This window comes from Theobroma cacao, chromosome 5 (assembly GCF_000208745.1).
Source record: "Theobroma cacao cultivar B97-61/B2 chromosome 5, Criollo_cocoa_genome_V2, whole genome shotgun sequence".
In the NCBI taxonomy this organism is placed as follows: domain Eukaryota; kingdom Viridiplantae; phylum Streptophyta; class Magnoliopsida; order Malvales; family Malvaceae; genus Theobroma; species Theobroma cacao.
Window position 1 is genome coordinate 3,111,964 of NC_030854.1, and position 27,813 is coordinate 3,139,776.

At 35.9% G+C, this 27,813-nt stretch overlaps 8 protein-coding genes and 1 long non-coding RNA gene across 12 annotated transcripts; 3 read left to right on the top strand and 6 right to left on the bottom strand.

Moving 5' to 3' along the window:
- On the bottom strand, positions 390 to 6,973 carry LOC18597997 (phosphoglycerate kinase, cytosolic). Of its 3 annotated transcripts, none has more exons than XM_018122379.1 (14): positions 6,667 to 6,973; positions 6,543 to 6,589; positions 5,815 to 6,085; positions 5,142 to 5,485; positions 4,767 to 5,052; positions 4,155 to 4,222; positions 3,233 to 3,484; positions 2,839 to 2,914; positions 2,554 to 2,630; positions 2,434 to 2,483; positions 2,228 to 2,312; positions 2,002 to 2,100; positions 1,268 to 1,619; positions 390 to 1,064 (listed from the first exon to the last, which is right to left on the bottom strand). In XM_018122379.1, the coding sequence occupies exons 1-13, from the start codon at positions 6,806 to 6,808 to the stop codon at positions 1,386 to 1,388; spliced, it is 2,031 nt and encodes a 676-aa protein (XP_017977868.1). In that variant the 5' UTR covers positions 6,809 to 6,973; the 3' UTR covers positions 390 to 1,064; positions 1,268 to 1,385. The 3 variants fall into 3 exon arrangements, with proteins under 3 accessions (XP_017977868.1, XP_017977867.1, XP_007027389.2); XM_018122378.1 differs by having other exon boundaries at positions 390 to 1,112; positions 6,667 to 6,971; XM_007027327.2 differs by having other exon boundaries at positions 390 to 1,112; positions 5,815 to 6,131; positions 6,667 to 6,685.
- On the top strand, positions 7,583 to 9,552 carry LOC18597998 (membrane magnesium transporter). Its single transcript, XM_007027328.2, has 4 exons — positions 7,583 to 7,765; positions 7,852 to 7,904; positions 8,005 to 8,105; positions 9,213 to 9,552. The coding sequence occupies exons 1-4, from the start codon at positions 7,693 to 7,695 to the stop codon at positions 9,304 to 9,306; spliced, it is 321 nt and encodes a 106-aa protein (XP_007027390.2). The 5' UTR covers positions 7,583 to 7,692; the 3' UTR covers positions 9,307 to 9,552.
- Positions 11,900 to 13,956, bottom strand: LOC18598001 (transcription initiation factor TFIID subunit 8). The gene has a single exon (XM_018121472.1). The coding sequence runs from the start codon at positions 13,329 to 13,331 to the stop codon at positions 12,210 to 12,212; it is 1,122 nt and encodes a 373-aa protein (XP_017976961.1). The 5' UTR covers positions 13,332 to 13,956; the 3' UTR covers positions 11,900 to 12,209.
- Positions 14,037 to 15,908, top strand: LOC18598002. The gene is made up of 3 exons (XM_018121475.1): positions 14,037 to 14,356; positions 15,395 to 15,473; positions 15,600 to 15,908. Exons 1-3 carry the CDS (start codon positions 14,205 to 14,207, stop codon positions 15,666 to 15,668), a joined length of 300 nt encoding a protein of 99 aa, XP_017976964.1. The 5' UTR covers positions 14,037 to 14,204; the 3' UTR covers positions 15,669 to 15,908.
- On the bottom strand, positions 16,026 to 16,866 carry LOC108662250. Its single transcript, XR_001928070.1, has 2 exons — positions 16,797 to 16,866; positions 16,026 to 16,711 (listed from the first exon to the last, which is right to left on the bottom strand). It is a non-coding gene; the product is annotated as an uncharacterized LOC108662250 (long non-coding RNA).
- On the top strand, positions 17,007 to 19,323 carry LOC18598003 (thylakoid lumenal 15.0 kDa protein 2, chloroplastic). 2 transcript variants are annotated; one of them, XM_018121473.1, is made up of 6 exons: positions 17,007 to 17,313; positions 17,512 to 17,615; positions 18,382 to 18,472; positions 18,618 to 18,686; positions 18,762 to 18,871; positions 18,977 to 19,323. In XM_018121473.1, exons 1-6 carry the CDS (start codon positions 17,106 to 17,108, stop codon positions 19,067 to 19,069), a joined length of 675 nt encoding a protein of 224 aa, XP_017976962.1. In that variant the 5' UTR covers positions 17,007 to 17,105; the 3' UTR covers positions 19,070 to 19,323. The 2 variants fall into 2 exon arrangements, with proteins under 2 accessions (XP_017976962.1, XP_017976963.1); XM_018121474.1 differs by having other exon boundaries at positions 18,804 to 18,871.
- Positions 20,170 to 20,917, bottom strand: LOC18598004. Its single transcript, XM_007027335.2, has one exon. The coding sequence runs from the start codon at positions 20,849 to 20,851 to the stop codon at positions 20,357 to 20,359; it is 495 nt and encodes a 164-aa protein (XP_007027397.2). The 5' UTR covers positions 20,852 to 20,917; the 3' UTR covers positions 20,170 to 20,356.
- LOC18598005 (auxin-responsive protein SAUR72) lies at positions 23,241 to 23,722 on the bottom strand. The gene has a single exon (XM_007027336.2). It carries the CDS (start codon positions 23,704 to 23,706, stop codon positions 23,290 to 23,292), a length of 417 nt encoding a protein of 138 aa, XP_007027398.2. The 5' UTR covers positions 23,707 to 23,722; the 3' UTR covers positions 23,241 to 23,289.
- LOC18598006 lies at positions 26,813 to 27,199 on the bottom strand. Its single transcript, XM_018120889.1, has one exon. It carries the CDS (start codon positions 27,197 to 27,199, stop codon positions 26,813 to 26,815), a length of 387 nt encoding a protein of 128 aa, XP_017976378.1.

The following is a 27,813-nucleotide window of genomic DNA, read 5'->3' on the forward strand; positions in this document are numbered from 1 at the left end:
AAGCAAAATGAAAAATTTATTATTATTATATGACATTAAATAAATAATTTATTATTGGTATTATTAATTAAAGCAAAATTTAATCAAATGGAAGGGGTACGAGAAGTGGGTGGCAGAATAAAATGGACCGACTTTATTATTGACCGATTTACTTTGTTCATTTTTCTAATCTTTTCATTCAAATTTGACCATTTAATTTAATACTTTCTTGGTTGGAATTATTCTTTTTTTTTGTTAGTTGAAATGTCAAAATTATTTAACCCAATACCTTGTTGAAGGAAAGTTATTCCATGCCAGAAGGTACATCAATGCTTAAACCAAAAACAAGGACCACAAAAATTAAAGATGGGAAGGGGATTATTGGGTATAATTAAATGTACCAAGTTGCATGTGAATGTGAGCATCCGAGACAGAAATGCTTTTGCCAGTTGCCACTTCATATTCCTCCCATTGGAAAAGTGCTTTTGATTGTTTATTATCTAATTTCTGCCTTTTTTTGGGGGAGACAATACCACAAAGAAAGAAACCCTCCAGGTTAAATCCAAGACACCCAACTCAAATGAAATAATGCTGCTACCTTCTGACTGAGGGGCTCTAATGATGAACTCTCTTTTGCTTTTGACTGCAACTTGAATTTGTGTGACCACAGCAATCCAAGGAAAAAAGCTTCTTTCTTTTGGTCACAATCCAAGGAAAAAAGTTGATCAAATCATCATGTCGCAAGGGGATGAATAGATGCCTTCATGTTAAAATTTTTCTAAGCTACAGATTCAGGAAGGGTTTGATAATGGAATTTCACAAAAGAAAAGGAAAATACAAACTGCTGTTCCTTTTTCTTAAGAACTGATAGCTCTCCACCTCTATCTTAAAGGCTGCTAACTTTTGCCTTATGTAGACTCTGTCAAGGTAACCATTCTTGGCAATATGTTGTCTCTACTGCCATACGCATGATGCTGCCAAGTGCCCAACATCTGAGTTCAATTCCCTGCTTTGGCAAGGTTGCTTGTCATGCATTTCCTCACAGATGTCCAAGCAATCATGCATATTGCAGTCACTTCCAGTGTCTGGCAAAGAAAATTTCATGAAAGTTGTAGCATGTAGCTCATGTTCATCTGATTCATATCAATTACTCAGTGCGTTAGTAATAACTTGATTAAACCATGAAAGTAGGAGAATTAATGAGTTACCCTTCTCTAGAATGGCATAACACAATAACTCAGGATCTCCCTAAGGATTAACAATAAGATGAAACATGGCTGAGACTTACCTCCAAGAAAGGTAGACCATGGCTGCACTGAAATCTAGTTTCTCTACAAATGATCTTCAAGCAGTATGAGGGTATCCCAGCTACGGCCAACTTTTCAGAACCAGCAAATTCCAACAACTTATTCAAGACCCGTTGCTTTGGAGAGCATTAATCTGTACATAGGAGCTCCACGATCTATGACATGTTGCTCCCAGTCTGAATGAATTCCAAATGGGTTCTCCTTGAGCCATGTATTTCCATTAATTACTAGGTCGTAACGATCATGCATTAAATGAAATTTACCCTTTCCATATTTCAAAAACTCGTCTTTCAGTCTCATAGCAACTGCTTCAACATCAGATTGCAAAAAGACCTGAGGAAAATAGCCAGTAAACATATATGAATATCATCCTTGCCTAACTTATACAGAGGAGGGCCTTTCATTAGCTGCATTTCTTGTTGCTTGATTATAGAGTACCAATAATTGCAATTTCAGCTGTTCCATTCACCAAGAAATAAGATATAGCTACCATCACTGATGTGGTAATCAGCAATGGCCTAAAGAACCCAAAAGGAAAACACAGCCAAATTGTGGAAACAAGATGGCCACATCCGCAAATAGGATTTGTTCAATAATGTTCTGATTTAATCTTGTTCCAGATTCCAATTTCAACATAGAAATTAAGGAATATTAGAACTAGTGAGAGACAAGATGAAACCTCAAGAGTTCATGTGCTTCAACAAAATTATGTTACCTTCCCCTTAGAAGCAAGAAGATCTGCCACAGCTTCAATTAATGACCTTTGCATCATTCTCCACCTATGTTCTGGTTTGTTAAAATCCGGATTTGGGCACTACATGACATAAATAATCCTGCTTAAATACTGTTTATTGGCACAAAGAAGGGGAAAGAAGCTTATTCCACATTGCTATAAAAGATGAGAATATCAAAATTTGAACTGGTTAAACATAATTGTCAACCTCTATCGAGAGAAGAACCAATTCTCCAGGGTAACTGGAAACAATGGAACGGAATGTTGATGTTGCATTTGTTTCAATAAAGTACCTAACACAGATGACGAAAGCAACATGGTAATAATATACAAGTCAGGTAAAATTGATACTATAATAATTCAGTTAGTCTTTGTCATATACATCTTTTTGGTACTAATTGCAAGAGCCCTTACCCATTTGTGATGCCAGATTGATGAACAGAATCCAGACAACGTTTTACAAGCTGAAAAGTTTATAAGTATTAGAAATAGTATAATATTTAAGACATACCATCAGAGAGGTAAAAGGAAAACCTTTCCATTAATCTCCAAACCAAGAAAATTCAGATCCTTCCTCTTTCTGGTCATTCCCATGATAAAGAGTCCATTACCTGTCATTGACATATCAGATGCACAAAGCAATTATAAAGAAGAATTTGACAACATATTGTCCAAAATAGTAAACAAATATAGATAAGTTCATTGCTTTCTGTCCCCTCAGAAAAGCATTATCTGATTTTGTTTTTCTTTTGGGACATTGCTATGTAATTGGAACAACTTGTTTAAGGAAACTGTAAGCAACTGGTAGGAGAAGAGTACCGCTCCCAATATCAACAACCAAAGGTCGGGATGGATCACAATAGGCAACATTCCAGTCAATCTCGAATGGATATGCCTGCACAGAGCATTCATTTTAAGCAGAAATCCCTAAATTTGTAACATTTTGTTTTCTGAAACTAGAACCAATAAACCAATTCCTTTATAGCATTTTTATGCAAGACTAGATAATGCACCAGCCCCTGAAAGATACAAAAAATTGCATTGATGCTACCTTTGCTATTTCATTATTAATGTCAAGCACATTTGTCTAAGGGCCTTCAAGTGAAAACTATAAGCATTAGCCTTGGACATGATGCAAAAATCTGAAATATGTACTTTACATAACTATAAGGCACAATGGTGAAGTAAAAACTGAACATAGAAGTCGGTATACTCTATCTAAGGCCATGACCCCAGGCAGCTTTTGTCCTTTGAGAAACTCCCAAACAGCTGAAGCGTTTTCCAGCATGTTAAAAGAAGATACAGAGCTTGATTCATTTTTGATTACTTCACATGCTGTACTCCCAACAATCGTTATCTCACATTCACATTGACACTGTTTGTAAAGCATCTGAGCCAATTTAGAAGTTCCTCCTGTATATGGACTGGAAGACCTAAATTTTACTGGACCAATCCATATAATTTTCTGTAAAGCAAATTCATCAGGTAAGTCAGAGCATGATAACACCAGAAACAACATTGAGCTAATTAAACAGTTACACTATAAAGGAAATCCATAGCACAAGAATGATACAGACATATAAAATATAGATTTTTTTTTTTCAAAATTATAGGTATTGGTAATTTCTTCATACATACTCATTTCCATAGGACAAAAATGATAGACACTTAAAATATAGATTTTTTTTTTTCAAAATTATAGGTATTGGTAACTTCTTCATACATACTCATTTACATTATAAAATGTTAAATAAATTAAACAAGAAGTTTGATTGGTTAATAAACATATTAATAATCACAATAGAAATGAATATCAAATTAAAGTTGTCAAATATTCCATTCATCATACTTTGGAGCTTATAATCTGGAATATAAAGTTAATGATTTTGTCTCCCAGATCATGTAGCATGTTATAGCCACGTAAAGCTAAATTATACCAATGTGTCCTAAAATTTTCAAAGTAATAAAAGTTTTATGTGTGGAATGCTAAAAATCAATAATTTTCTCACCCACATGCTCATATAATAGACCCTTAAAATAAAACCAGTGCCAACAATTTCAAATGAAGGAAGACCTCTGTTCAACCAAAAGTAACAGGTTATGTTATGGTACCGTGAAATCAATTTCCTCTTTACCTTGGAATTTGTAACCAGAGAGTTTATTTCATCCAATGAACTAGGTCCAAGATCAACTGGTACCCAACCTAAACATAAAAGTTACCATATGAATAATTTAAAACAGGGAAAGTATTATAATTAGAGAATTTTTATTATAAAATTAAAAGTTTAAACAGACAAAACTTTTTTTTTTTTAAATTTTAAACAGACTAAACTTAATACCATATATCTACTTCCCGATAGTCAAACATATTGATAAGCATCAGTTACCACACAAACTTTGGCAAAAGGTTTATGGATCATCGATGTCGTATAAGAAACCCTTCAGTTCCAATGCAAACATGAAAGATATGAAGGCGATTGACACAAAAAACCCAGCCAGATGGTTTAAAATTATGACCACCACATTTTAAGGCATGCTGAATCTCAAACTGTACCCAACCAATGGATTGGTGCATAATTTCAATATCCTCGCTAAGTATATATTTAGATGAACAAAGATGACTTTTTCACAAAAAATAAAAATGAAAAAAGTCATTGAATTCATACTTTACCCTGAAAACAGCACCCAAAATGAAAAAATGGAAAAACAAAGAAGACAATATATGTCATAATTGAAACCAATCTTACCATCTAAAATTCCTTGAGCAGGAAGAACTTCCAATTGCTTAGGAAGGTGCTGATTCACACACCAAAAATCTTTTGGATACAATATGAGCACATTTTTATTATGTGCAAACTGAACAATGTCCAAAGCTGCTTTTTGTGCCTCAAGTTCCACCAGATTAGTTGGAACAGAGTGTCCCAAAGCATGTATTATTTGAAAGGACATTAGTCCAACGAAGACCAATGCATCACATCTAGATGCTAAAAATTGTAAAGCAGCTGCCTTGTTGTTGAGATTGCCTCCTCCAATCTGTAGCAAGTGATAGGAAGCACTAACAAGTGAGGAACAGAAATTAATACAAATAATTGTCACAGAATAACTAAAAAGAAAGTCCATACAATTGCAATATATGGTTTCTTGTTAGTTGTTGCGGTCTTCTTTAGCTGACAAAGGCTTTCGTCAAAGGAAAAACCAGCCATAGAGGCATAGCAAAAACGAGCAACACCAACTGTTGATGCAAGAATTTTATGAGACTGGAAAAATGAGTCATTAACAAAAATATCAACTTCTGATGATAAAAGTTCTGCAAACTTTGAACAGTTGGCAGCTTCCTCTTTATAATTGGAAAGATTCTCTAGAAGAAGGATGTCTGCTTTCTGCAGGTCTTTCCTCTCCAACGGCATGTTGCAAGAAATACATCTTAAAGCAGCAACTTTTAACCGGAGAACTGATGACAAGATATCTGGAATGTAGAGACAATAATACATTAACCACAAAGCAACTCCTCATACTAATGGTTTAAAGACTGAACAAGGATTGAATCAAGCCTCATTATCCAATATCTATACGACTGAATCTATGGTGTACATAACTTTGCGACGATGTTATTTAAGTCTTGTGCTTTCATGTTCACATTGCTCCTCCACTATGCTAATATTCCCAATGTTTTATAGAAACAGCAGGTTCTAACTGCCAGGGAAAAAAACTGCTAGTCCTTACCAATTAAAGCTTTTTATTAGAAAACAAAAATTTTCAAGAGCTTAAATTTAAAGATGGAATGGCTTAAAATACCAGCAACAGCTTCTGCAGCAAGAAGTTTGGGGTTGATTTTCGTACTCCATGCGCTCACGAGAATCACTTTGGCCCCAGATTCATGTAAAAACTTAATGGTGTAAAGTGCTCTCAACGCAGATTGAGAACTCCAATCCAGTTTTTCCCCAAGGAAAATGGTAGAATCAAATCTCACCATAACAACTTTTGCAAAAAGCTCCTCTCGAGGAAATTCTCTAAGAGTTTGTACATGTGGCAAGGCCTCCAATTCTACTCCATCACAGAGAGAAGCCTAGGGAAAAATCCAATTGGGAGAGAAGATTAAACTCACAGCCAACCTACAAAAAGAAAATGTTTTTCACTAGCTTAATGATTTGATCATATCGAGCCACTTTTGCCAAAAGGGCATACAAGTACAGCTATAAATATAATAACGGGCCATACGACATTAGAATGAATTCAATGAACCTACATTCTCAAATGTGATTTCTTTTAGCATTTATACAAAACGTTGTTAATGTTCCAAAGGGCTTTAAGAATTTATCCAGATGATCAAAGATTCAAAAGACATTTCAGGTTTCTATGAGTAATCTTCATATTCTACACAGGGTTAAAATGCATTAGCTTACATTGTCTTAAACTCCAAATATGCTAATATTTGTTGTTGGTAATTACCAATGCTTATCCATAATTATTTAAGTCCTAGAAAATGTTAACTCCAAAAAAGGGCAGTCAGAAAATGAAGGTACCTTCTCCTTATGAGAACTTTTAACATGAGTTACAACCTCCAAACCACCTGCAAAGAAAGCAACTTTGAGAAAACGATGCAAAAAAAAAATTTTTTTTTTGAGCCATTAATCTCAAAATTCATACCTTGCAAAGGTAATTGAATACTCTTTATGGGATAAGAGCATGACCCATGTTGAAGCAACTGCCTTCCTTTCCTAGGATAGTTGTGGAAACTTAATTTGTTTAATAGAAGAGTTTCCTGGAGTATATTCAAAAGTTGACTCATTTCCTCTCTGCTAATAAGTAAAGGAGTTAAACATTAAAACAGAAAAAGCTAAAAATAAAGTACAAAATCTGCAATGAAATTCAATCAAAAACAGCTCTGCTCTGGAGTTGCAAATTCTGGACTAATTGTTCCCGTCCACTGCACTTTCTTAGCAACCAACGCCGTAGATAAGAGGAGCTCATGAAACGCTGCGTTTAGGTAAAGAAATAAAAATAAGATATAATACTCAAATAAACTCTTATATTATTAAAAAAAGTTAAATATATCTTTATTTTTTATTATATTCTATCAAATTGTTATATTTTTATTTTAAATTAAATAAATTTTTATTATTAATGATTAATTAATTTTTATTAATTAAAATATTATTTATTAATTTATATTCACATGTTACTAATATGAAATTTATGTAGAGAGTGACAAATTTTATATGATCATTTTATTATATTAAATTAATATATTAAGTTATTATTAATTGTAATAAATTAATATATCAATTTATTATCAATTATGATATATTAATATATCAGTAATGATAAATAATATTTTAGTTAAGTTAATTATTAGTAATAAAAATTTATTTGATTGAAAATAAAAATATAAAAATTTGTTTGATTAAAAATAAAAATATGAAATTGGATTAAATGTAATAAAAATATAAAATTTATTTGAAATTTTTAAATAGTTTTAGGATTTTTTAGATATTATTTTTAAAAATATCACAAATATTGAAAAGAAACGATGTCGTTTTAAGGATCGTGGTTTTAAGTTTTTAACTAGTTCCCTTTCCAGTTTAGTGACAGAAAATTACAAAAATTTGAGCTTTTCTTTTGGCTTTTGGGTCCTGATTTGTGAATCGACCGAGGAAAAGCCGATCGTCAACGATGGGATTAGGCGTTATAATCGGAGTCTTTGGAGTTCTAATCCTCTCCCACGCAGCTTATTCCACAATTCAGTGTAAAAATTCCAACAACTTTCTACTCCTTTCCGATTTGATTTGATCGATAAGGTTTTAAATTTTCTTTTTTGATTGGTTTTTTCAGATAGGGGATTGTTGAAGATTATGGAGGAGGAGTTTTCAGGTCCTCCTATGAATGTAAGTTTGAAATTTTTTTTAATGGATTTGATACTGTTGATAAAGTTGTGTTCTTTTTTATGCAAAATCTAAAGTAAAGAAATTGACGCTGAATAAGCAGGTCGTTTTAGAGTTGCTTCTAGGGTTTGTTTTCTGTATTTGGGCTGCCCTAACCGTGCCTGGGAAGTTTCTTTCGATACATCCTGATTCCGAGGAGAATAGGTATGTGGAAACTATATATTACTCCAATTCTGACTGTTTTGTAAAGATAAAATTGTGGTTATTTCTGAATTAAATGGCTTAATTTTGCATTAGGGTTCAGATTAGATTATCTGATGTTGATGCTTTTTTTATTCATATAAGTTTGGGGGAAAAAGGCACCTAAATTTGTTAACTTGGGCGAAGGAAAGTGTTGGCTGTGAACCTATTGTCTTTAGGTAATGAAGTTGTGGTGAACTAAAATCAGATGCAGGGCATTTTTCTTATTAGTTTTGGAACACAAAACTGAAAATGCTATTGATGTCTTAGGAATCATGATCTTGCCCTGGCCATCTTTTGTCATTTGTTTAGTTGAAACAGGCTAGTTTTTAGCCTCCATATGTTGGTGTGAAAGTATTAGGTAAATTACCTTTATCGATTTTGAGTGCATGATCTAGCATTTGTACCTAGTGACTTGAGTTGAATTGTAGTTGGTAGTCAAGGACTTGCATCTTGCCAATTTCTACATGGACAGATACGCCTTTGAATGTCTTAGTGTGTTTAATCTTTGCTTATTATCCCTCGAAGAAATTTCAGACAACATTCTCTTCCAGGAAATCCACATTCAGCTATATCTTTACATCACTAAGAATCTGTCCTAAGTGGTTTTGACTTTTCATTCTATTTAAATACTGTAAACTTCTATGGTAATGAAAAACTACTGTGCTTGTTTTGCATTTTAATCGGTAGAGAAGATAGCTGCTTTTATGAAACTCTCAGCCTCATGCTCTCATGCATACTTTCTACTTAACTTTCCATTAATGCTTTTGTATTTTTCTATTTTTGTTTTACTGTGCTTGCCAACTATTGCTGAAAATGGATAAGAAAGCCTAAAATACACGCCTGACCTTGGCTGTGGCTGATCATTCTTTTCAATGTTGGTAGCTCTTCTGTAATTAAGCTTTTTAGAAAAGTGTGCAAATTAAACTTCTCATCTGTCATCCTCGATCTCACAATGAGTTTGTAGGAAAGTGAAAAATGTAGAATAACTACTATCACCCGTGCTAGCTTTGTTGTTTGTAGGAAAATTATATGGGTCACTGACATCAAGATGTATAATCTGGAATGCAGGATTGTTTCTTTATCAGCAAACTTGGACTTCATGATCTTCAATCACAGAGCCAAAGCATTTCCTTTAGAAATTGATATGAAGCTGAAGCATTAAGACTGATGGAGCTTCATTGTGTTTTGATTAAAGGGAGTGTTGAATTAAAAAAGTAGAGGGCCTAGGTGTCAGGTGTACTGCCTTCCGTTGTAGGTTTTTTTTTCTGAGGTGTTAGTGATTTTTCAAATCAACACTTATTTTTGGCCTTCTTGCTTGCTTTTATATTATTTTGCCTGATCGGCTGAACGTTAGTGATTTCAAATTATTGCCATACAGGCTGGCAATTCAAGACATTCCTCTTCTTAATTTTCTTTTGTCTGTAGTTCTAACCTGTTTTATGTTTGGTGCGGAGCAAAAATTTGAAATTTCCAATCATACCCAAGTGTTTAGTTTAAAGCTGCCTTACTTAGGAAGTGATTTTGAATTTGGCCTTAAAAAGAATGTAGTCTTGAGTAATTTTCCATATCAGATATTAACAGAAGATGGGAAGCTTAAGTGCTTGATGGTCTCTGTTACAAGCAGAAGCATCTCCGAATATTTTTTGTGCCCTCCACTGTTGCAGGCATTTTCTTAGCAAAATTCCCCTAGCTATATGCTTTTTCGATGATCTTGAAATTTGCATAAAGAAACTGTCTTAGTTTGAGTAGTACTGGCGGAAAAAATGCACTTGAAGAAGTGGGGAAAACCCAGAAAGGATTTTTGAGATGCCAGTTTAGGTACATGGCAAGTTTTAGCCGGGGCAGTTTTAATCCTGAAACTCCACCTAGACTTCATCCTTGGTCTTGTCGAGGCTAAAACCTGACAAGTGATTTCTGCAGACATATCATAGCCCGAACTAGTAACTAGAATAATATAAGAGGATGGATATTTGGAGGGGCATTTACCTTGCATAAATTGACCAGCCAAGAGTACAACTATGCAAGAAAAACGTCCTTTGGCAGATGCATGTACCATCGTGGACAAATTTATACGTGCATGCACATTTGAGGTATATCTTGTCCAGGATTCTGATAACTCCAACATTATGATACGGTACAACAATTTTCTTCCACAATCCAAAATTAGACAGCTCCCATCTGTAGTCCTTTTCCCCTTTACCGCCACACTCTCTGTTGTCTGGATGCGAATGAGTACTAAACAAACAGACGTGGCAATATTTGCATAGCATTCGGTAGACTCATCCAACAAAGCTGCAGAGTGCAAACATATCATCTGACGCACCAATAAAGTTTTGGATAGACAGTGGCGCCAGAGAGTGGGTTCAAGTTGACTGGCCACTCCATGCATAAATGCCAAAGCTTGGATAAGAGTTGCAAATAACATTTTGATTAAGTCAAAAGTTTTTCTGCATGAGAATGCAATGCTGCTTGAACATCTGCAAGTTTTATGGGCTACAATAACTAAAATGATAAGCATTTCTGTTAGAACACATGAAACCATAAAAATAATGAAGCTTATAAATGTAATTATCATCATCACACGAGTAAATCCTGGAAGCACAAAATGTGCCAATAAATTCTTTCCCACAGCCTCAATCAGAAAATCCTCTTAACCCCACATTTAGCTAGGTAGGGGTGAGAGGATGACCACATGCATTAAAAAAACCAATAATTGCCAAGATGAACGCTTTCCCTATTTATACCCAACAGATGTTCACATTACAGACAACAAAAATCCAAACAAGAAACATCCATAAGGAAGAGGGAGACAAGCTCAGTGCACATGGATATGGCTAAAATGAATCAGAGAACCTACAGCTTCAGGTTCACAGCTAAGAGTGCAATGAAGCAGTTGAAGAACATTTTCCTCTCCATTTTTTGGTGGCAAACCCAGGGTGACAGAAGTACAAGAAGGATAGAAAATTCAAGACCTTTGAAAAGGGGGCATTTCTCAGTTGTTGTACTCAAAAATGGTGAGCCCAAGAAATTGTTGAACTCAAAAATGGTGAGCCCAAGAAATTCTTTGTTTCACTTAGCTATCTCACATATCCACTATTTATGAAGTTACTTGACGCGGCAGAAGAAGAGTATGGCTTCAATCAAAAGGGTGCTTTAGTCATACCCTGTGAAGCAACTGAACTTGAAAAAATATTATCATAAAAGTATAGAAGTCATGTAATCACACAGGTAATCTAAGGATGTCATTTTGTAGGTGCTAAACAGTCTCTTCTAGAGGTGTTGCATTGGTATGGCTCTATGCTTCATTCGTTCAAAATAAATTAGATAACCAAAGTACAGTCACTGTACGTTGTCATCTTCTAAATCTAAACATACAATCAATCCTTCCTTATAAACAATAGCAGATAAGTACGTGGATGCAAAGGCATGTTTGTAGAAACATGTATCAACATCACCTCTCTGTCACAGCATCAATAGATTCAACTCAATCTTCATAGACTTAATTTGGCTTCTCTCTCCATCTCTCTCATGCCTTTCTTTTGTTATAAAGCAAATTTCTAAAAACTAGTTTCCTACAGCCTACAATGGAGCGATCAGCTGGAACTCTTTTAGCAACATTGAGAACATAATTATTTCCCATCAAAAGAGTTTATTAAGACATAAATTAATTCAAGTTGCAATGATGATATTGTAAATGGATGCAATTTACTACATGTCAGCAAAAAAAAAAAAAAAAGAACAAGTTCTTGAAACCATTGACAGAAAATTTTCAGTTCATAATCCAATATAGAAGTCAGTGTATCAGTATTCAGTACAACAAAGATGGCAGAGAAAGTGAAGAACCTCATTCTCAAAGAATTACTTGAGACTAGAGCTAGTGATGTCAAAAACAATTGCTCCCATACCTCTAATCTCTGTTAGAGTGGGACTCTCAACAGTGTGATTCCATAATATCCATGCAAGAGCAATAGTGTGACCCTAAGATTAAGCATCCACAGCCCACTGAAACAATTGATTACTAAAAAAAATTTATCAGATTTCAAGAAAGACAACCTAAAATACACTTTAAGACTGGTTAAGCTCCATTGGGTATTCCGTAGTTTGTCTGAGAATAAACTCAGCTCTCCTCTTCTTATCATCCCTCTCCTCATCTCGTAAAAAGAATGTTGTGCTCCTCTCACCTTTCTTCTGCAAGCTCAAATCTAGCGACTCACCCAAGATTTTCTTGCCAGTTCTGAACTTGAAGTGAACAGCAGGCCTCTTTTCAGGAAGGAGCATCTTTTCACCATCTAATTCACCAGATGGCCCACCTTTCATTGCTTCAATGGCAGGAGCAAATGCCTCTAGCAGAGAAACATGATTGTCCTTGCTCACTTCATCAGAAAGCTTAGCTGGCAAAACAACTCGTGCAACATCTTTCTCCCCAGGTTGCAGTGGGGCAGCAAGAAAAGCATTATTTCCAGCTTCTTGTATAGTTTCCTTTTTAGCATCCACCACCAAGGAAGCTGAAGTTTCAGTAGAACCATTACACACCAGTCTCTGTTGCAAACTCAGCAAAGCCCTCTCAGCCTTTCTCCGCTGCCTTGCTTGCTCAATCTTATCAGCACGGGGATCCGATGCCCTCTCATTCCACATAGGTGTATGAATATACGTGTGAGGATCGGGGAAAGCTGGCAACCATGCTGGGATATGCTTTCCAGGTGGGGTTTCATTCATATGCTCAAAACTGGGAATCAGCTTCCTATTCCTAACAACTGGAAACTGAGGCACTGGCTGAGCAAACGGGATTTCCTCTTTTGAACCCACAAACTGAATTATTTCCCTCACTACACCAGAGCCTGCAAGACAATGCCCAATCTCCGAAGCACCCGAAAACCCATACGAAGCTCCCAATTCTTCTAAACTCTGAGTTATATCAAACAGATTGCATTCTGTCCTACCAGCCAGATTAGCATGAAAACTAGAAGTTTTTCCTAAGTCACAGAGGTATCGAATAGCAATGTCAGCAAGAGCCTCCAAAGCAGACTCTTTGAATCCCTGATAACCAACACACTCGCATATCTGTGCCACTGAAATCTTTGAAACCGCTCTTCCAAAGTCATCAGCTTTTGGTCTTCCCAATGGCAAGCTACGCTGGCCTTCACTCTCTCTTGTATCTCTTGTACTCTCCACACCTCCATGGCTCATGTTCAAAACCTCATATCAAATTTTACAGTTATTTTCCCCAAAATTCTGACATTATCTTTTCTTTCACCCCATTAATCTCCTACTAATTACTCATAGGAAAAAAAAAAACCTAGCCATTACCCTCTATCTTGTTAATTGGAAAGGTTTGTTTTCTAAAAAGAAACACCAAGAACCAAACAAAACCCAAATTTTTTTTCTTTCTATATTTTCTCAGGAAGCAAATAAAAACGAAGAATTACAGTCGATTCCGAAAAACCCTAGAAAAAGGTCTAACCATCTATTTCTACAACAAGAAGAAAAAAAATCAAAATTGTGGATAAAGAACAGAATTTGAAGCCTTACCAGCCATCCAAGTTCAAATCAACTGGGAAAAACAACAACCTCAGCTGAAACCAAAGAAACGGAGCCAAATTTTAAAGCGCACCCAACCCAAAACAAAACCCTAAGAAAGACGTTAACTGTTTCTAGAGGTTTTAAGAGTTTCCCAAAAAAGAGGTCAAGGGAAATGGAGGGAAAATGAGCGAAATTTGAGAAATTGAAAAAAGAGAAAAAAAAAACCTTGTCAGACCCTAAAAAAGGAGCGGATCAAACAAAAACCAAAATTCGAAAGAGGTGAGTGAGGGGTCGATGCAGTGAAAGGTTTTTTGGGTTTATTTATAGACCTTTAGCAAACGAATTTAACCAATAAAAGCTAAAAGATCCGCGGCGTCCCTCTGTCGAGTATCGATTACTTACTACTCGCTTTCCATTTGGGCCTAGCAGGCCGGCCCAAAATTATATTTTCCTTTTAAAAATCTTTTCCTTTTTCTTGTAAAGATAAGAGCTTGGCTTGTAGTTGCAAGGGCGCTGAAGAAACACAGAGAGGGTTTGGAAATGGAGAAGTACTTCGGGAATGCATATAGAGGGGACCCGGGAGTGCCTCATGCGAGTCCGGATCGGTTCGTGAATATATGGATCGGGTCAGCTGCTTTCTCCGCTCTCACTTGGTTCAACCCTTACATGTGGCAGCTCTCTAACCAATTCAAGTAATTTTTGTTCAACCCTTTTCTCTTTATATAATATATATATATGTATGTATGTATATTGTTTCAGCTGAATTTTATTATTGATATTATATTTTTGGAGAATTTTATCTTCAGTCGTCGATTTTTATGTTTTGATTTCCCCAAGTGATTTTGGTTGCAGTTGAAGGTAATGAAAGAGGGCTGAAATTTATGGGCATCATGATTTTTTTTTTAAATTTCAATTATGTAAAGTTGAGATTTTGAGTTTCTATATTCACAGTACACGATAGATAATTCATTGTTTCCATTAAGCTTATAGTCTGGTTTGGTCGGCATAGTTTGATTGTAGCATTTCTTCCCTCCTGAGAGTCTCAATTTCCCAGATTTTGAGCAGGGGTCAAATGAACGAATTTTAGTGTATAAGAGCTCCTATTGCTTTTTTTGCCGGCGGCTTTAGCAAGTTGGCTTTGTGCAATTTCTCTTTCTTTTGGAATTTATAGCTGTTTTCCTGACCAACTTGAATTATACAAGTTTGGTTTGTTGAGGGTTTTTCTTCAAATTCCTTTCTGGAGTGCTGGAATTAGACTCCTCCTTAGCTTCTCATACTCAGTAATATGCATGGATTTTGCCTCATTAACTGTGGTCTACTTCATAGCAGGTGCGAGTCATATTTCATTTACTTGTAACTTATTAGCTACACCAGAATCGTTTCATCAAACATGCTTATATGGATGCAAAATGTTTTAGTGTAATATGCTATATACTTGCTAGGTTTGGCCAACATGAATATTTGAGATTTTGATCTGTCTACAGAGATCTATAGGTCTCTCAATCATTGTATTTATATGAGTGAAATGCATGCATGTTTGAAAAACAGAGGAGTTAAAAGGTATCTATCTAAGCCCATTCAGCTTAGTGTTCTGCTGCTTCTTTTATGCATTGTTGCCAGATTCTGCATCCTACTATTCTAGCCTGCATTTGTACTTTCCTCTTGACCCTCAATATTGCAGGTTCAGGTTTTTCTTTTTCTTTAATAATTTTGAATATGTGAATTTGCAGTTGGCATGACAAAGCAATGTTATTTGAGCAATACCATTGGAAGAAAGCAATGGCAAAGAAGCAACCATACAAATTTAAGGTTTGTTGTTTGATATCGCTTATGGATAACCTTTCTCAAAACGTATTACACACAGTCCTTTTAGATGCCTTACACAAAATGGAGATAAAATGTTCTCATGAAACCTTCACTTTTTTGTCTTTTCAGTGGAACGAGTACATGGACAAGGATCACAGGGACTCGTATTATTTCAATTGGCCTGTCTACTTCCCTTAGTTTTTTTGTTTGTGTAGGCATGCTCTTTGATAAGTAGTTTGGGCAAAGAGGATTGTACCCTGTTGAAAAGTTGGTGTTTCTTTATGGTTTCATCCCTTCTTCCCAATCCGTTATGCTGCCTTGACTCCTCCCTCTCTCATTTCAGTGGATTTGAAGTCTTTCAAGTAACAGCAGGATCTTTCGTTATCTTTTTCCATATGTTTCTTATGATGCTGTTGAGTGAAATATGCCTTTCTCTAATCTGCTAAGTCGGTGATGTTGAAATTTTTCTATGGAGTAGGGTGAATGATTAGTGATTGTTGTTTGATGGCTCATGAGAAATGGAAACAGGAGAGGGGAGATTGTTGTTGAATGCTAGGTTTAGTAAGTTAATAGACTTGTGCGCTTCCTTGGGTAAGTGGGTAGTGGTCGGTGAGCAATTGACTTGTGTTCAAACGCTCAAGTTACTGCTAGGCAAGTTTGGGTAATAGGGTGACCCGTGCTTCCCCTGTTTAAGCCTTTTTGTCCCAAACATATTAGATTGAGCTAGTAAATGGGTTATTGGCATTTGGCTCAATATTGTTTAGATGTCACTCCCCTGTTTTGCCCTTCTAACGAGTAGCTAAATTAAATTTCAATGGATTGCTGTTGAACTCAAAAAGGAGTCAAATCCTTACTGATCTTCATTTTGATAAATATTTTTGCCTTAACTGTGCTGCAGCCAGCGTTCTGAAAGTTGTCAAGAAACTGATAATTCCATGATTAGCACAACTGAGAAAGCACGATTTCTTCCTCAATTTTGCCAAGGTTTTATGTCTTATTGCTTTCAATGTTGTTAATGCCTTGACAACCCTTCTAAAGAGGAGGGTGCGGTACCAAAAAAATAAAAAAGAAAAAAGAAAACCCCAAACAAACAAACAAAAATACAAATATATGCTATGTCATCTATCAATGCAGGTTCCTCCGAGGTTGTTGACCTGGAATTTGATTCTTGGATCTCCGACCACATGTTCCTGAGAAAGGAATGGTGTCTTTTATGATACAAGCATTCGCTTTTTGATGACCTGGGGAAACCAATACGAAGTGAAAGAAAATATATAGATCATAAATGCGATTCACAAGACTATATCCATGGGATGATCTTGTTACCTTACCCAAACGAAAAAAGTGCCACTTCGACACTAGAGGTTGTCTAAGCCTCCAAGATGAACTGAAATTGTCGGGTACCGTGTAAGTTGGATGAACTCGTGAAACAAGAGTTTGGGTATCTTCATTCCACAGTTCAATGTTAAAGGAAGAAAAAAATAAATAAAGAAGAGAGTTTATAAGCATGACACGTACCCGACCACTTGCACAGACCCTTTGCCAAGGGCAATACAAAGGCCGTTAATCCTATGCCTATCCTGAAAAGAGTTTCACTTCACTTTCAGTTTACGGTCCCAGAAAACGAAAAAGGCCATGGCCTTTCTGCAATATCCATCTCCATCCTTTAGAATCACCTCAATTCCTACTTATTCAGTGCCCATCAGAGCATCTTCTCGTCTCTCTCTGCCAGTTACTCCTAGCTTAAACTCAAGCACTCCCCGCAACTGGGTCCCAGATTTTAGAGCCAAGTCCTTGAACTGGATTTTTTCTGGTGCTCTTGCTCTTAGTTTATCTCTACCAGGCAAGTCCATTAACCTGCAATGGATGGTGCTTGACTGTTTTCAGTGGTATATCAAGTTCTTAGCAATACTTTGATAACTTTAGAATTACCTAGATGTTTATTTTATTTAAGTTTCATTATCATCTGGATTTTGGGTCTTCAGTTGTTTTTTTTATTATATTTGCAAAATCAAGCGCTTTCATGAGCCAAATCTTGTAGGGATTGGGTTTGCGGAGGCAAAAGTTGGGGTTAACAAGCCAGAATTACTTCCTAAAGAGTTCACTTATGTGATTGATGTAGCTGGCTTCCTCTCTGATGGCCAGGTTTGGTTTCTTTCAATATCCTCATCTTTTCAAGGCATATATGCATTGTTTGATGATCTTGTCCTTTTCTCTTGCTTGTCCTTCAAAATGAACAATATTAGTTTGATTATTAGTATTTCCATGAGGTATTTAAGAGTAATTTTTATTGATTGATTACATCTAGGTTCTCACTTCTCAATGAGGGAATTTGATTGTATTGATTGATTACATTACGTTCTCAATGACTAAGACTTTATCAAATTGATGCCTTTATTTTGTGCTGTTGACCTTCATTCCTATCTAGTTTTAATTCTCATGTTCTTAACTTTCACTAAGGTACTTCAAAGGGGGTGGGAAGAGCATTTTAAGCATGTTTTCCTCATTTCTGGATACTTTATTGTTTTATCGTCTATATGCTTATTGAGGATGGAGCCATGGAGTTTTAAATAGAATAATATGTTCAACATTGTAGAACATTTATTTCTTGTCTAAAGTTCTTAACCCCTTGAATGACTTGAATTTTTGGATTTAGCATCTTTTCCTTCATTTTCTGAATAACAAGTTGTAGTCTTGCCATGGAACGAAATCCCTTGCTGTAGAGGTGCTCTCTGTATGTAGCCTTAACCTGTCTCAGCTAAAAACCACAATACATGAATGATCCTCAACTTTCGTCTCATTGAGTGATGCTTCTGTATTATGAGTGTTGCACACAAAGGATGATTAATGGATAAGTAATGCCCCCTTTTACAAACAAAAGACTATTATTAACTTGCACTGTTAATCCCAGGAGAAAAGACTTGCAGAGGAGATCGGTAACATTGAAAAGGATACTGGCTTTAAATTGAGAGTTCTAGCACAAAATTACCCTGACACACCAGGTATGATTTATTTTTTACTATGTTATTGATCTTGTTGCTTTTTTTATTAACTTTTTTCTTTAAAATTTATGTTTATTTGTATTTGATTTAATTCTCAACGCTGTTACCAAAGTCCTAAATCACTCAACTTCTAAAATTGCTACAGGGTTGGCAATCAAAGACTTTTGGCAAGTAGATGATAGAACTATTGTTTTTGTTGCTGATCCCACCTTTGGTAAAGGATTTGTCCTGCCTTTGTCTTTAAATTCTGATCTGATATGAATATTTTCTAATTATGATCTCTGACCAGGCAATATATTAAATTTCAATGTTGGGGCTTCTGTTGATTTAGACATTCCACGAAGCTTTTGGAGCCGTTTGGCTGGGAAATATGGGAACATGTTTTATTGGAAAGAGAAGGTAAAGTGTACCTGTTCCATTGATAAACCACTGTTTACTAGGTGTTTAGTTTATGCAAGATTTTATCATTCAACAAAGTAATTTAAGTCATTTTTGCTGAAACAGGGAGAAGATGCATCTATTGAGGCTGCTGTCTTGGCAATATCCAATTGCTTAAGAGAACCTGTGGGGCCAAATAATTGCTCCGAGGTAAAATAACACTATATCGGTACTAGAAGCAAGATTTATTCCAATTCTGACAAGAGTTGTATAGGTAGGAAGGTATATTATGTAATATTAGTAACAAAGTGGTGAAGGAATAAGATTTTACTTATTCTTCAGATGATAGTCAATACCTATTGTTTCCACAGAATCATGTAATGTTGTTTCTGGATTGAACAAAAGAAACAATGCTACAGATTTGAGTAGCATACAAATTTGGCAAACACTATCAGACAACAGGGTTAGAGGAAGACACATTTTCATGATCAGGTATTTTTACAATACCTATCTCCAACATCGCAACTAGCATAAAACGTACTCTCCCTGTAGGTGCTGCTGTGGTGAGGAGCTCGCCTTGTAGATGGGTTCCATACTGTCACAGTTTCATACCCAAAACAAAGAGTGCATATGAATAAGATGAGAGACCTCCATTGTATCCTTTTTATCCATTAAAGATTGGACAGCTTAAAACAACTATCACAGGTTCATGGTCAGCTATTGTATTCATATCTGCACTATGAACCAGTATTTAACAAAGAAGACGTGAATTTCTGATCTAACAAATCTCCTTGAAGCACTTGATCGAAATGTGGTTACTATAGTTCAATCAAAATTTTAACACATTTCTGCATCCTTTTGCATCATCATATCCATTTAGAAAAAGTTGTTGAACCTTAAATTGAGTTTTCTGCATGTAGTTTTATCAAGGTAACAGTTTAGTAGCTGTTAGAAATTTGCGACAACCAAGTCATAGAGGAAGATGCTTAACATTGCAGTTTAACGAGCTTAAGTTTCATATATTTTCATCTTTGAAGGACCGAGGCAATGATATAAGCAGAGACACAGATAAAAGCATAGACTCTCTGGTGTATAAAGGGCTAATACAGCAGGCCGTAAGGGGTCAGCGCTTTCAAGCCCAAAAAGAAGGGTTTGCTCATAAGTTTACCCCAACTCAATACGTAATCCCAAATTAATGGAGATTGAGTAGTGCTTAAAACCTTTTCTTCCAATAAGCTTGGATAACTTAAAAGTGGCTTATGTTTCTGCTGAAGTTGTAAGTGTATGGTGTTCTTCAAGTATACAGGACAAGGCAAAAATGTATTCATGGCACTTATGTATGATAAATCATTAAACCTTTTTTTTTTCTTTTGCACATTTGATTAGTGATTCACATGAAAATAATAGGAGGAAAAGAGGCTTCAGATCAGACTAATCAGCCTGTCAGAAAACGATAAAATCGACCTAGAAGCTGCCTAGAATGTACTAGTAATATTTTACTTTATGTTACACCCAAGCACTGGCAATTTTCTTTATTCTGTCTTCCAGGATCTTCTCTAACTCTTCAGGTTGACAAGGGACTGTTAGAGCTCCCGTTTGATGGAATCCATATTCTTCTTTAGCTTGCTCCAGTAACCTCAAAAACGCTGGATTCCTCAGATAGCTCAGCTCCAAGATAAACCTCTTTGGTTTTCCACCTTTGACTGCAATTACTGCAAAATGCCCTTCCTTCACATCCTTTGGTATCTTCTTAGTTTCTTCAACATTTTCATCAAACTCAACAGCATTCTGATCAAGGCCTCTTGATGGAAATTCCGAGAAAACTCGTTTTAGCTTTTTCATTGAAAGCCTAAGCACGACAAGCCCTGTATGACGCTGCTCCCAGTTCTGCATTTTCACACACATCGATCTCAAATTGTGATCAAAATTCAAAAGCTCTTTGAGACTTGGAAATTCTTTGTGTTTCCGTATTCTGAATGATCTGCTGATCCTGAGAGACATTTATACCGGGGACTGGGGTGTTAAAAGAAACTGGAAGCAAATGTGAAATTTCTGAGAGACATTATGGGCCATTTTCATACGGTTGCTAACGAGTATCATTTAATGCAATCTTGGATATTCCATTTTCCATGCTTCCCCGTAAACGGTGGGTTCTTTTGAAACGCGGTATACAGCATCATTATTTAGTTTCTTATCCAAAAAGTATGCAATTGTTGGATGTACGGCACAGTTGTCTCGGCCTCTCAGTGAGTTGTGTTTACCATGCAGTACATCTTTCAAGTCGAATCCTACCATCTCACAGTTTAAAAATGCAAAATATCAGTCCTTTGATTGTTGAAGTAGCCAAAACAATACGGTGGTGAAAATTAATTCGCTGCCTGGTGGCTGCATGTACCAGTACATAAGATAAGTTGCAAAGAATGTTAGTTCTAAAACCCAAAGAAAAATGCTTTTGTTAACAAACCCCCCTTTTTAATTGCGGGTGAAAGCTTAAAGGCCTCCATTTTATAAATATCTTCTAGGAAATTATTTTGCTTCTTTGCTGTTAATTAATCAATAACAATGGAATCTTTCCTAAATGCAGCTATTGTTGAACGGTTGTAGAGACAGTATTCGGAGATGGTACCTATGAATGACCAAGCTACAGTAGTTTGATTACCGGTGGTTCAAATGGTGTCGGCATAATAGGATTTAATGCATTCAAATTTACCGTAGTCCTTGTAAGGTTGTGGAAAGCAATAGTAAAGACCTACCGCCATTGACTCTGTTGTACCTCTCCCGCAGATGGATTCTTAATGTATGACTCTGACACACTCAGTAAGGGGATGGGAAAAAGTCATGGAGGTGGGTAAGCAGTGCCCTTTCATCATTTTGAAAGCCAAAAGTGAATTTGATTGGAACAGTACAAAAGTATGGGATGTTGGCCACCGTCTTTTTCCCTTCTCAGGTGATGCCAAAAAAATACCGTCAGACGATAGTCGAAATCAAAGTTCAGAGTTGGTCTCATTTAAGTGCCACGGATGCAAAGGGATACAGCACATGAAGAGGCAGAAGAAATCAAGTTACTGCTACCTTCGGTGCATCAGACCAGGTAGAATTTTGAGTGATTAGAATGTGATCCTTCAGAATTCTTTTCCCTTTCTGCAAATGCAAAGCTGTTAAGCGTCAAACTCCGATTGTATATAGACTTAATATTACTCTTGATTCTCAAAATCTGCACTGAACATGGAATGGCAGGAATGTCATAATGACACTCAGTAGTCGTCTGCTTAAACATCAAGCATTCGGTCATTAACTATTGATCTTGTCATCATAATAATATATCAGTGCTGTTGTTACGGAATTTTACTGCACTGTATAAATATAAAGGACACTGAGGAAGATTGCAAAGCAAAAGTCGCTCATATTAATGCACAAAGAAATCATTGTCTGAATATCTATTTTTCAGATAATTGGTACTTCAGTGTGACTTGATCAATATCTTGAAAGTTGGAAACAACTGGATTTTGCTGCTTCTATGTGCCCCTGGTTTTCTATTCCAACGCTACTCAAGATTTGACAGGATCCAATAATTGCATTAGCAATAACACCATTTTCACCGTGTTGTACAACTGTGTACAATTTGCTACTGTTGTCTGACGGTTGGGACGCAAATGGATGAATTTTGCCTAGTACATGGGACCATAAAATAGTTTCGTCTGGTTTGTAGCCGCTATCTGGCTTTTGGGATGATAAGAGCTCAGAGTCTATGGTCTTATCTTACATGATATACCAAAGTTTTCGCCAACTCATCTAGTAAGCTACCTCTGAACATTGAAGTTAAAAGATTTCAGTCTGGAGAACAGCAAGTCACATGCTAACATAAGCTCTGAAAAACTGCAGGATTGACAAGAAGATTTACAAGATAAATTAGCTCAAAATTTCTGAGATATGACTCTTTTCCATTGCCAAATGATTTTCCAAATATTTGGAGGTAATCTATATACGGTATGCATAATAAAAATTTCACAAGAACTAATTGCTGCATTTGCAAAAGTTCATTTCCTGTAGTAGGTGAAGTACTTGAGCTGTAGTGAAGTGGAGTTTCTAACTTAATTGATAATTCTGTCGTGCTAAGAGGACGGTTCTGTATCATCCTAGGCTTTGGAATTGTTTAAACATCTGAGAAGGATTAGGCCTGTCATTTTTAAAATCTTTTGGTTGTTCCTCCTAGGCATTCGAGTTAACCCATGCTTTGAAAAAGCACGTAAATTCTGGTTGAAGCTAAAGCAAAGACTGAGGGCTTAATATAATATAATATACATGTCTACGTTAATTACTAACTTTGCAAAAACTTCAAGGGGATGGCATTACTGAAAATTTACAAATCTTTGAATTCAAGCAAGATGTGTTGACTTGGACAAGAACTCGAAAAAGTTACAAGAAATCTGTTATTTGTCCTAGTAGCTTTCTAGTATGGTAGCATTACACGTAGCCCTACTTTCAGTGCCAGCATTGCTTTTATTGCTGTGTTCTAGAATCGCCTGCAATTCATGAGGTCGGCAAGGGAGAGAAAGAGCCCCCTTCTGCTGAAATCCATATTCTTCCCAAGCCTGATCCATTAGACTTAGTAATGCAGGGTTTGTTAACTGGTCTAATTCAATAACAAACCTCTGTGTTTCCTTTCCCTTCACTGCAAAGACTGTAAAAAATCCTTCCTTAACGTCATCTGGGACTGTTTTAGCCACGCTCATGTCTTCATCAAATCCGGCATGGTTGAGAGCAGGTGATTCTCTGAATGCTGAAACCCAATATCCCTTTCGTAGTTTTTGAAAGAAAGGCCTAAACATCATCAAACCTCTTTTGCTTTCTGCCATGTTCTTGATTGACAACTCTCAGTGAATTTATGAGTTTCTTTGAAATCTATACTCCTTTCTGCCAGACTTGCAGGGGTATTTAAATTGGTTGGTGAATAGAAGATGGAAAGTTCTGTGTAATACTGCGGAGCCCCTCTTAACAAACTAAATGGATTGACTGACACGGAATTATACTGTTCTCAACAGTAATATTTTTGTTAAAAGCTTTATCTGCTTCTATTTCGATTTCGCCTTATTGTCCACTAGATTTTGCTGATAAAGTGGGGCTAAATTTAGTATTTTTCGCTACATGATGTGAACATTGGTACTTTACAGATGGGAAAATTACTTGCTGTTGATCATAAATTGATTGAGATAGTATTAGCATGCTTACTTTCCAGCTGAGAGGATAACATCATTTTTTTTAAGTACCTTTTACTCAAGTGTTTGCACTTGGTTATGAGCTATAGGGAACTTTAACTAAACTTTGAAATTTTCACTCCTAATAAAGATGTCTAACACTTGTTTGCAGTTGGTAGAATGGGGCTTGGATAAAGATATTGGCTTCTTGTTTCTATTTTCATCTTCAACATTTCTCCCAATGTTTGTTATATCGGCACGCATGCATGGTTACAATCAATTCATAAAGTTCTACAAGTTACATAAATTCTGATAGAACAAGGGTGGTTATAGTAGGCCCTTCAGTACATCTACTAAATGTTTGCAGGCGCATAGATATATTAAGCACTGATATGGATGAGAGGATAACTGGATAAGAATGCTGCCCTTTGATGCCTGGCGCTGTTGCTCCATATTTTTCATGCCCCTTGCTCTTACCATACCGCATGCATTTTCTCACAAGGACAATTTTCAATTTCCAAATGCATTTTTAATTTTTTTGTACGCACAAAGTACTGTCATGAAGCTAAAAGAAGATGATAAAACCAGTAGTATATACTGTTCTGTAGAAAAAGAAAAAACAACAGAGAGCAAGCTGGAGGAGGAAAGATACTTCATGTATTACTAAACACATAATATATATACAAGCATCATATGGTTAACACCTGTTTACAAAGTGGGCAAGTGTTATTAACTGAAACATGCACTAAGACACCTCATAAACACTGGTATAATATTCTTAATAACCAGTACACTGAAGCAAAATACATAGTAAAAAACAAAATGATAAAGTCAAGGCATGCTTTAAGTCTAACAAGTACTAATGTTTTTCATTTTTGCTTTTAAAAACGTTTCATTACATTTTTCCAGCTTGGTATGAGTTGTGATCACCAAGGATTGGCTGATGCTAGTCTATCTCGAAGCTGCAGGGCCTGGAGGCAAAATTTGTGACTGCCCATGGTTTGTATAACGTCGGCATGAGGTAGAACTCAATTGTAAGGCCTTCTGTAAGTGACCGCATGCATTGAACGATAACATAGATCTTTAACGTATCGTACGGATAGCCTTGGAGAAATTAATCACGATAACCATTTGACATATATTGATTGTTTCTATTGGCACAAAAACAAAGTGCTAGAAGATGCGTTTAAATTATCATCGAAATCAGAACTTTTAATTAGCTAGACATAATTTCCTTGGAAGAGAAACTCCACAACTTACTGGTAAATGATGCAAAAAAAAACAACATGAAGATATATATAGGTAAATCTAAATTGCTGATGGGTTCTACATATGAGTATCAAGTCTAATGAAATTTTTTTTATCAGTCTTTATTCTTTTTCCATTTCTGCTGCTGTTATAGGCTGTTAAGGACCAAAACCTTGAATATCATGAAGCTGATTCCATATGTACTCATGATTCTCAAAATCTGCATTGACCACTATAAAACTTTTCTATACATATGAGCATACAGAAAGACTGAAATGTTTTCCTCAGAGACTCCTGTTACTGGTTTCAAGGTTACCATCATTAATATTTGTATTTATTATTGGTCATAACCCATCTGCTTGAATATCAAGAAATCTGTGCTTATCACTATGATCATCCTAACAATATAGCCAGTAGTGATGCAATTATGGAATGTCGATGAGATTTATAGATTGAAAGGCACTGTGGCACTCCGTGGAGATTATTAAAGAAAAAAAAAATTAGCCCTACTTATGCTCAAAGTAAGACTGCAGGTCTCGATAACTGTCCTGTTCTAAGCATTTGCTATGTAGGAGGTATTTTAGACTGACTCGATCAATTTCTTGTAACCGAGTGGTTTTGCTGCATTTGTACTTCTGGTTTTCTTTCTAGCCCTAGTCCTAAGAGTTGCGAGAACCCACTAATTGCATTACATAAAGTCATAAAATGAAGAAGCACCATATTGTACAACTGTGTACAAATTCCTACGGTTGGGAAACAAATAATTGAATTATGTCGAATACATGGGACCACAGAAATTATGGTTTGGTTGTGTATATCTGGATTTATCTAGCTTAGAATTTATGGATTTATCTATCATGATATATATTCCAAATAATTTGCATGACTCGTCATACCTCTGACGTTTGCAAAATATCAGTGTCAAATAGTAAATCAGATATTAACATGAGCTAGCAGTGAAACTACAGCATTGACAATTTGTTTACATGATAACGTAAAAAATTTGAGAATATGACGCTTAGCAGAGGGCTTGCTTCCGTTGCCAAATGATTTTCGCAGTCCATTTTAGAGATACCCTATATATATACATATACGCACTGTATTTCTGTTCATAAGAAATGCACATCAAAGACTCTACAAGAACAAATTTAGAAGATTTACTTTCCTTTGTATTCCCTTATATTTGAATAATAGCTAGTGAGGTGATATTCTTCAGGAAATCAGCTCATTAGCAAACCTCTTATGGTTGTTCAGCAAAGCCAGTCCATTTAGCTTATTTTGTGGAAAGCATGTGAAATCAGATTGAAGATGAGAAAAAGAAGGATTCAATGCTAGATATAAAATAATATATGCAAATATATAAATCTATTTTTTTCCATTGCCATTTGCTGCATGCTCACTTTACTATATAGCAAGAGGAAAGCAGTACAGAAAACCTCTAAATGTTTAATTTAATCAAGATCTACTGAATTGGTGAAGGAACTTCTGAAAATTAAATGAAATCAGTTATTAGTCCTAGCTAGTAGCTTTCTAGTAGGCTAGCATCCGTTTTAGTCCAGCCTTCAGCACCAGCCTCATTTACTTTCCCATGTTCCAGAATCTCCTGTAATTCTTGAGGTCGACAAGGAAGAGAAAGAACCCCCTTCTGCTGGAAACCATATTCTTCCCGAGCCTTCTCCAGTAGACTCAGGAATGCAGGGTTTGTTAACTTGTCTAGTTCAATGACAAACCTCTGTGTTTCCTTTCCCTTCACTGCAAAGACTGTAAAATATCCTTCCTTGACATCATCTGGCACTGTTGTTGCCACGTCCACTTCTTCGTCAAACTCAGCATAGTTGAGAGCTGTTCCTTTGGATTCTAAGACCCAGAATCCTTTTCTTAGTTTTCGAAAGAAAGGTGTAAACATCACTAAATTACGTTTGCTTTCTGTTATGTTCTTGATTGAAATCTCTAAGTGAATTTTAAGAGTTTCTTTGGAATGTATGCTCCTTTTGCCGAGTCTGCAAGGAAATTTGTATTGGTTTGCGAATAGCAAATACCTAACTTCTCGACACTTTGTGGAGCCACTTGAAACAGTATAACGTGTAGTTTGTCTGAGAGGTCAATTTGACTATGTTTACATGGATCGATTGGCAAGGAATACTGTTCTCAACCTACGTTTCCATTTAACAGCTTGATCTGATACGGTATTAGTATCGCTTTCAGCTTATCTTCTCACTAGGTTCTTTGGAATTAGTGAGGCTAGAGTACTGAATTGCACACCGTTGTCTTCTCTTTTTCTTTTCTCTCTCTCCTTTGATGACAGTGTGCATAACACGTTTCATATTGTGGAACATTGGTACTTTACAGAAGAAAATATGCTGGCTATTGACTAGAAATTGATTGAGGTAGCATGCATAGATTGAAAATTACATGCCATGGATGATGTCTCACTTGTGAAAGATATTTTTGAAGTGCCTGTCATTTGAGTATTAACTTATGCACTATCAGACTAAAGGAAATCTTACAAATAACTAATAT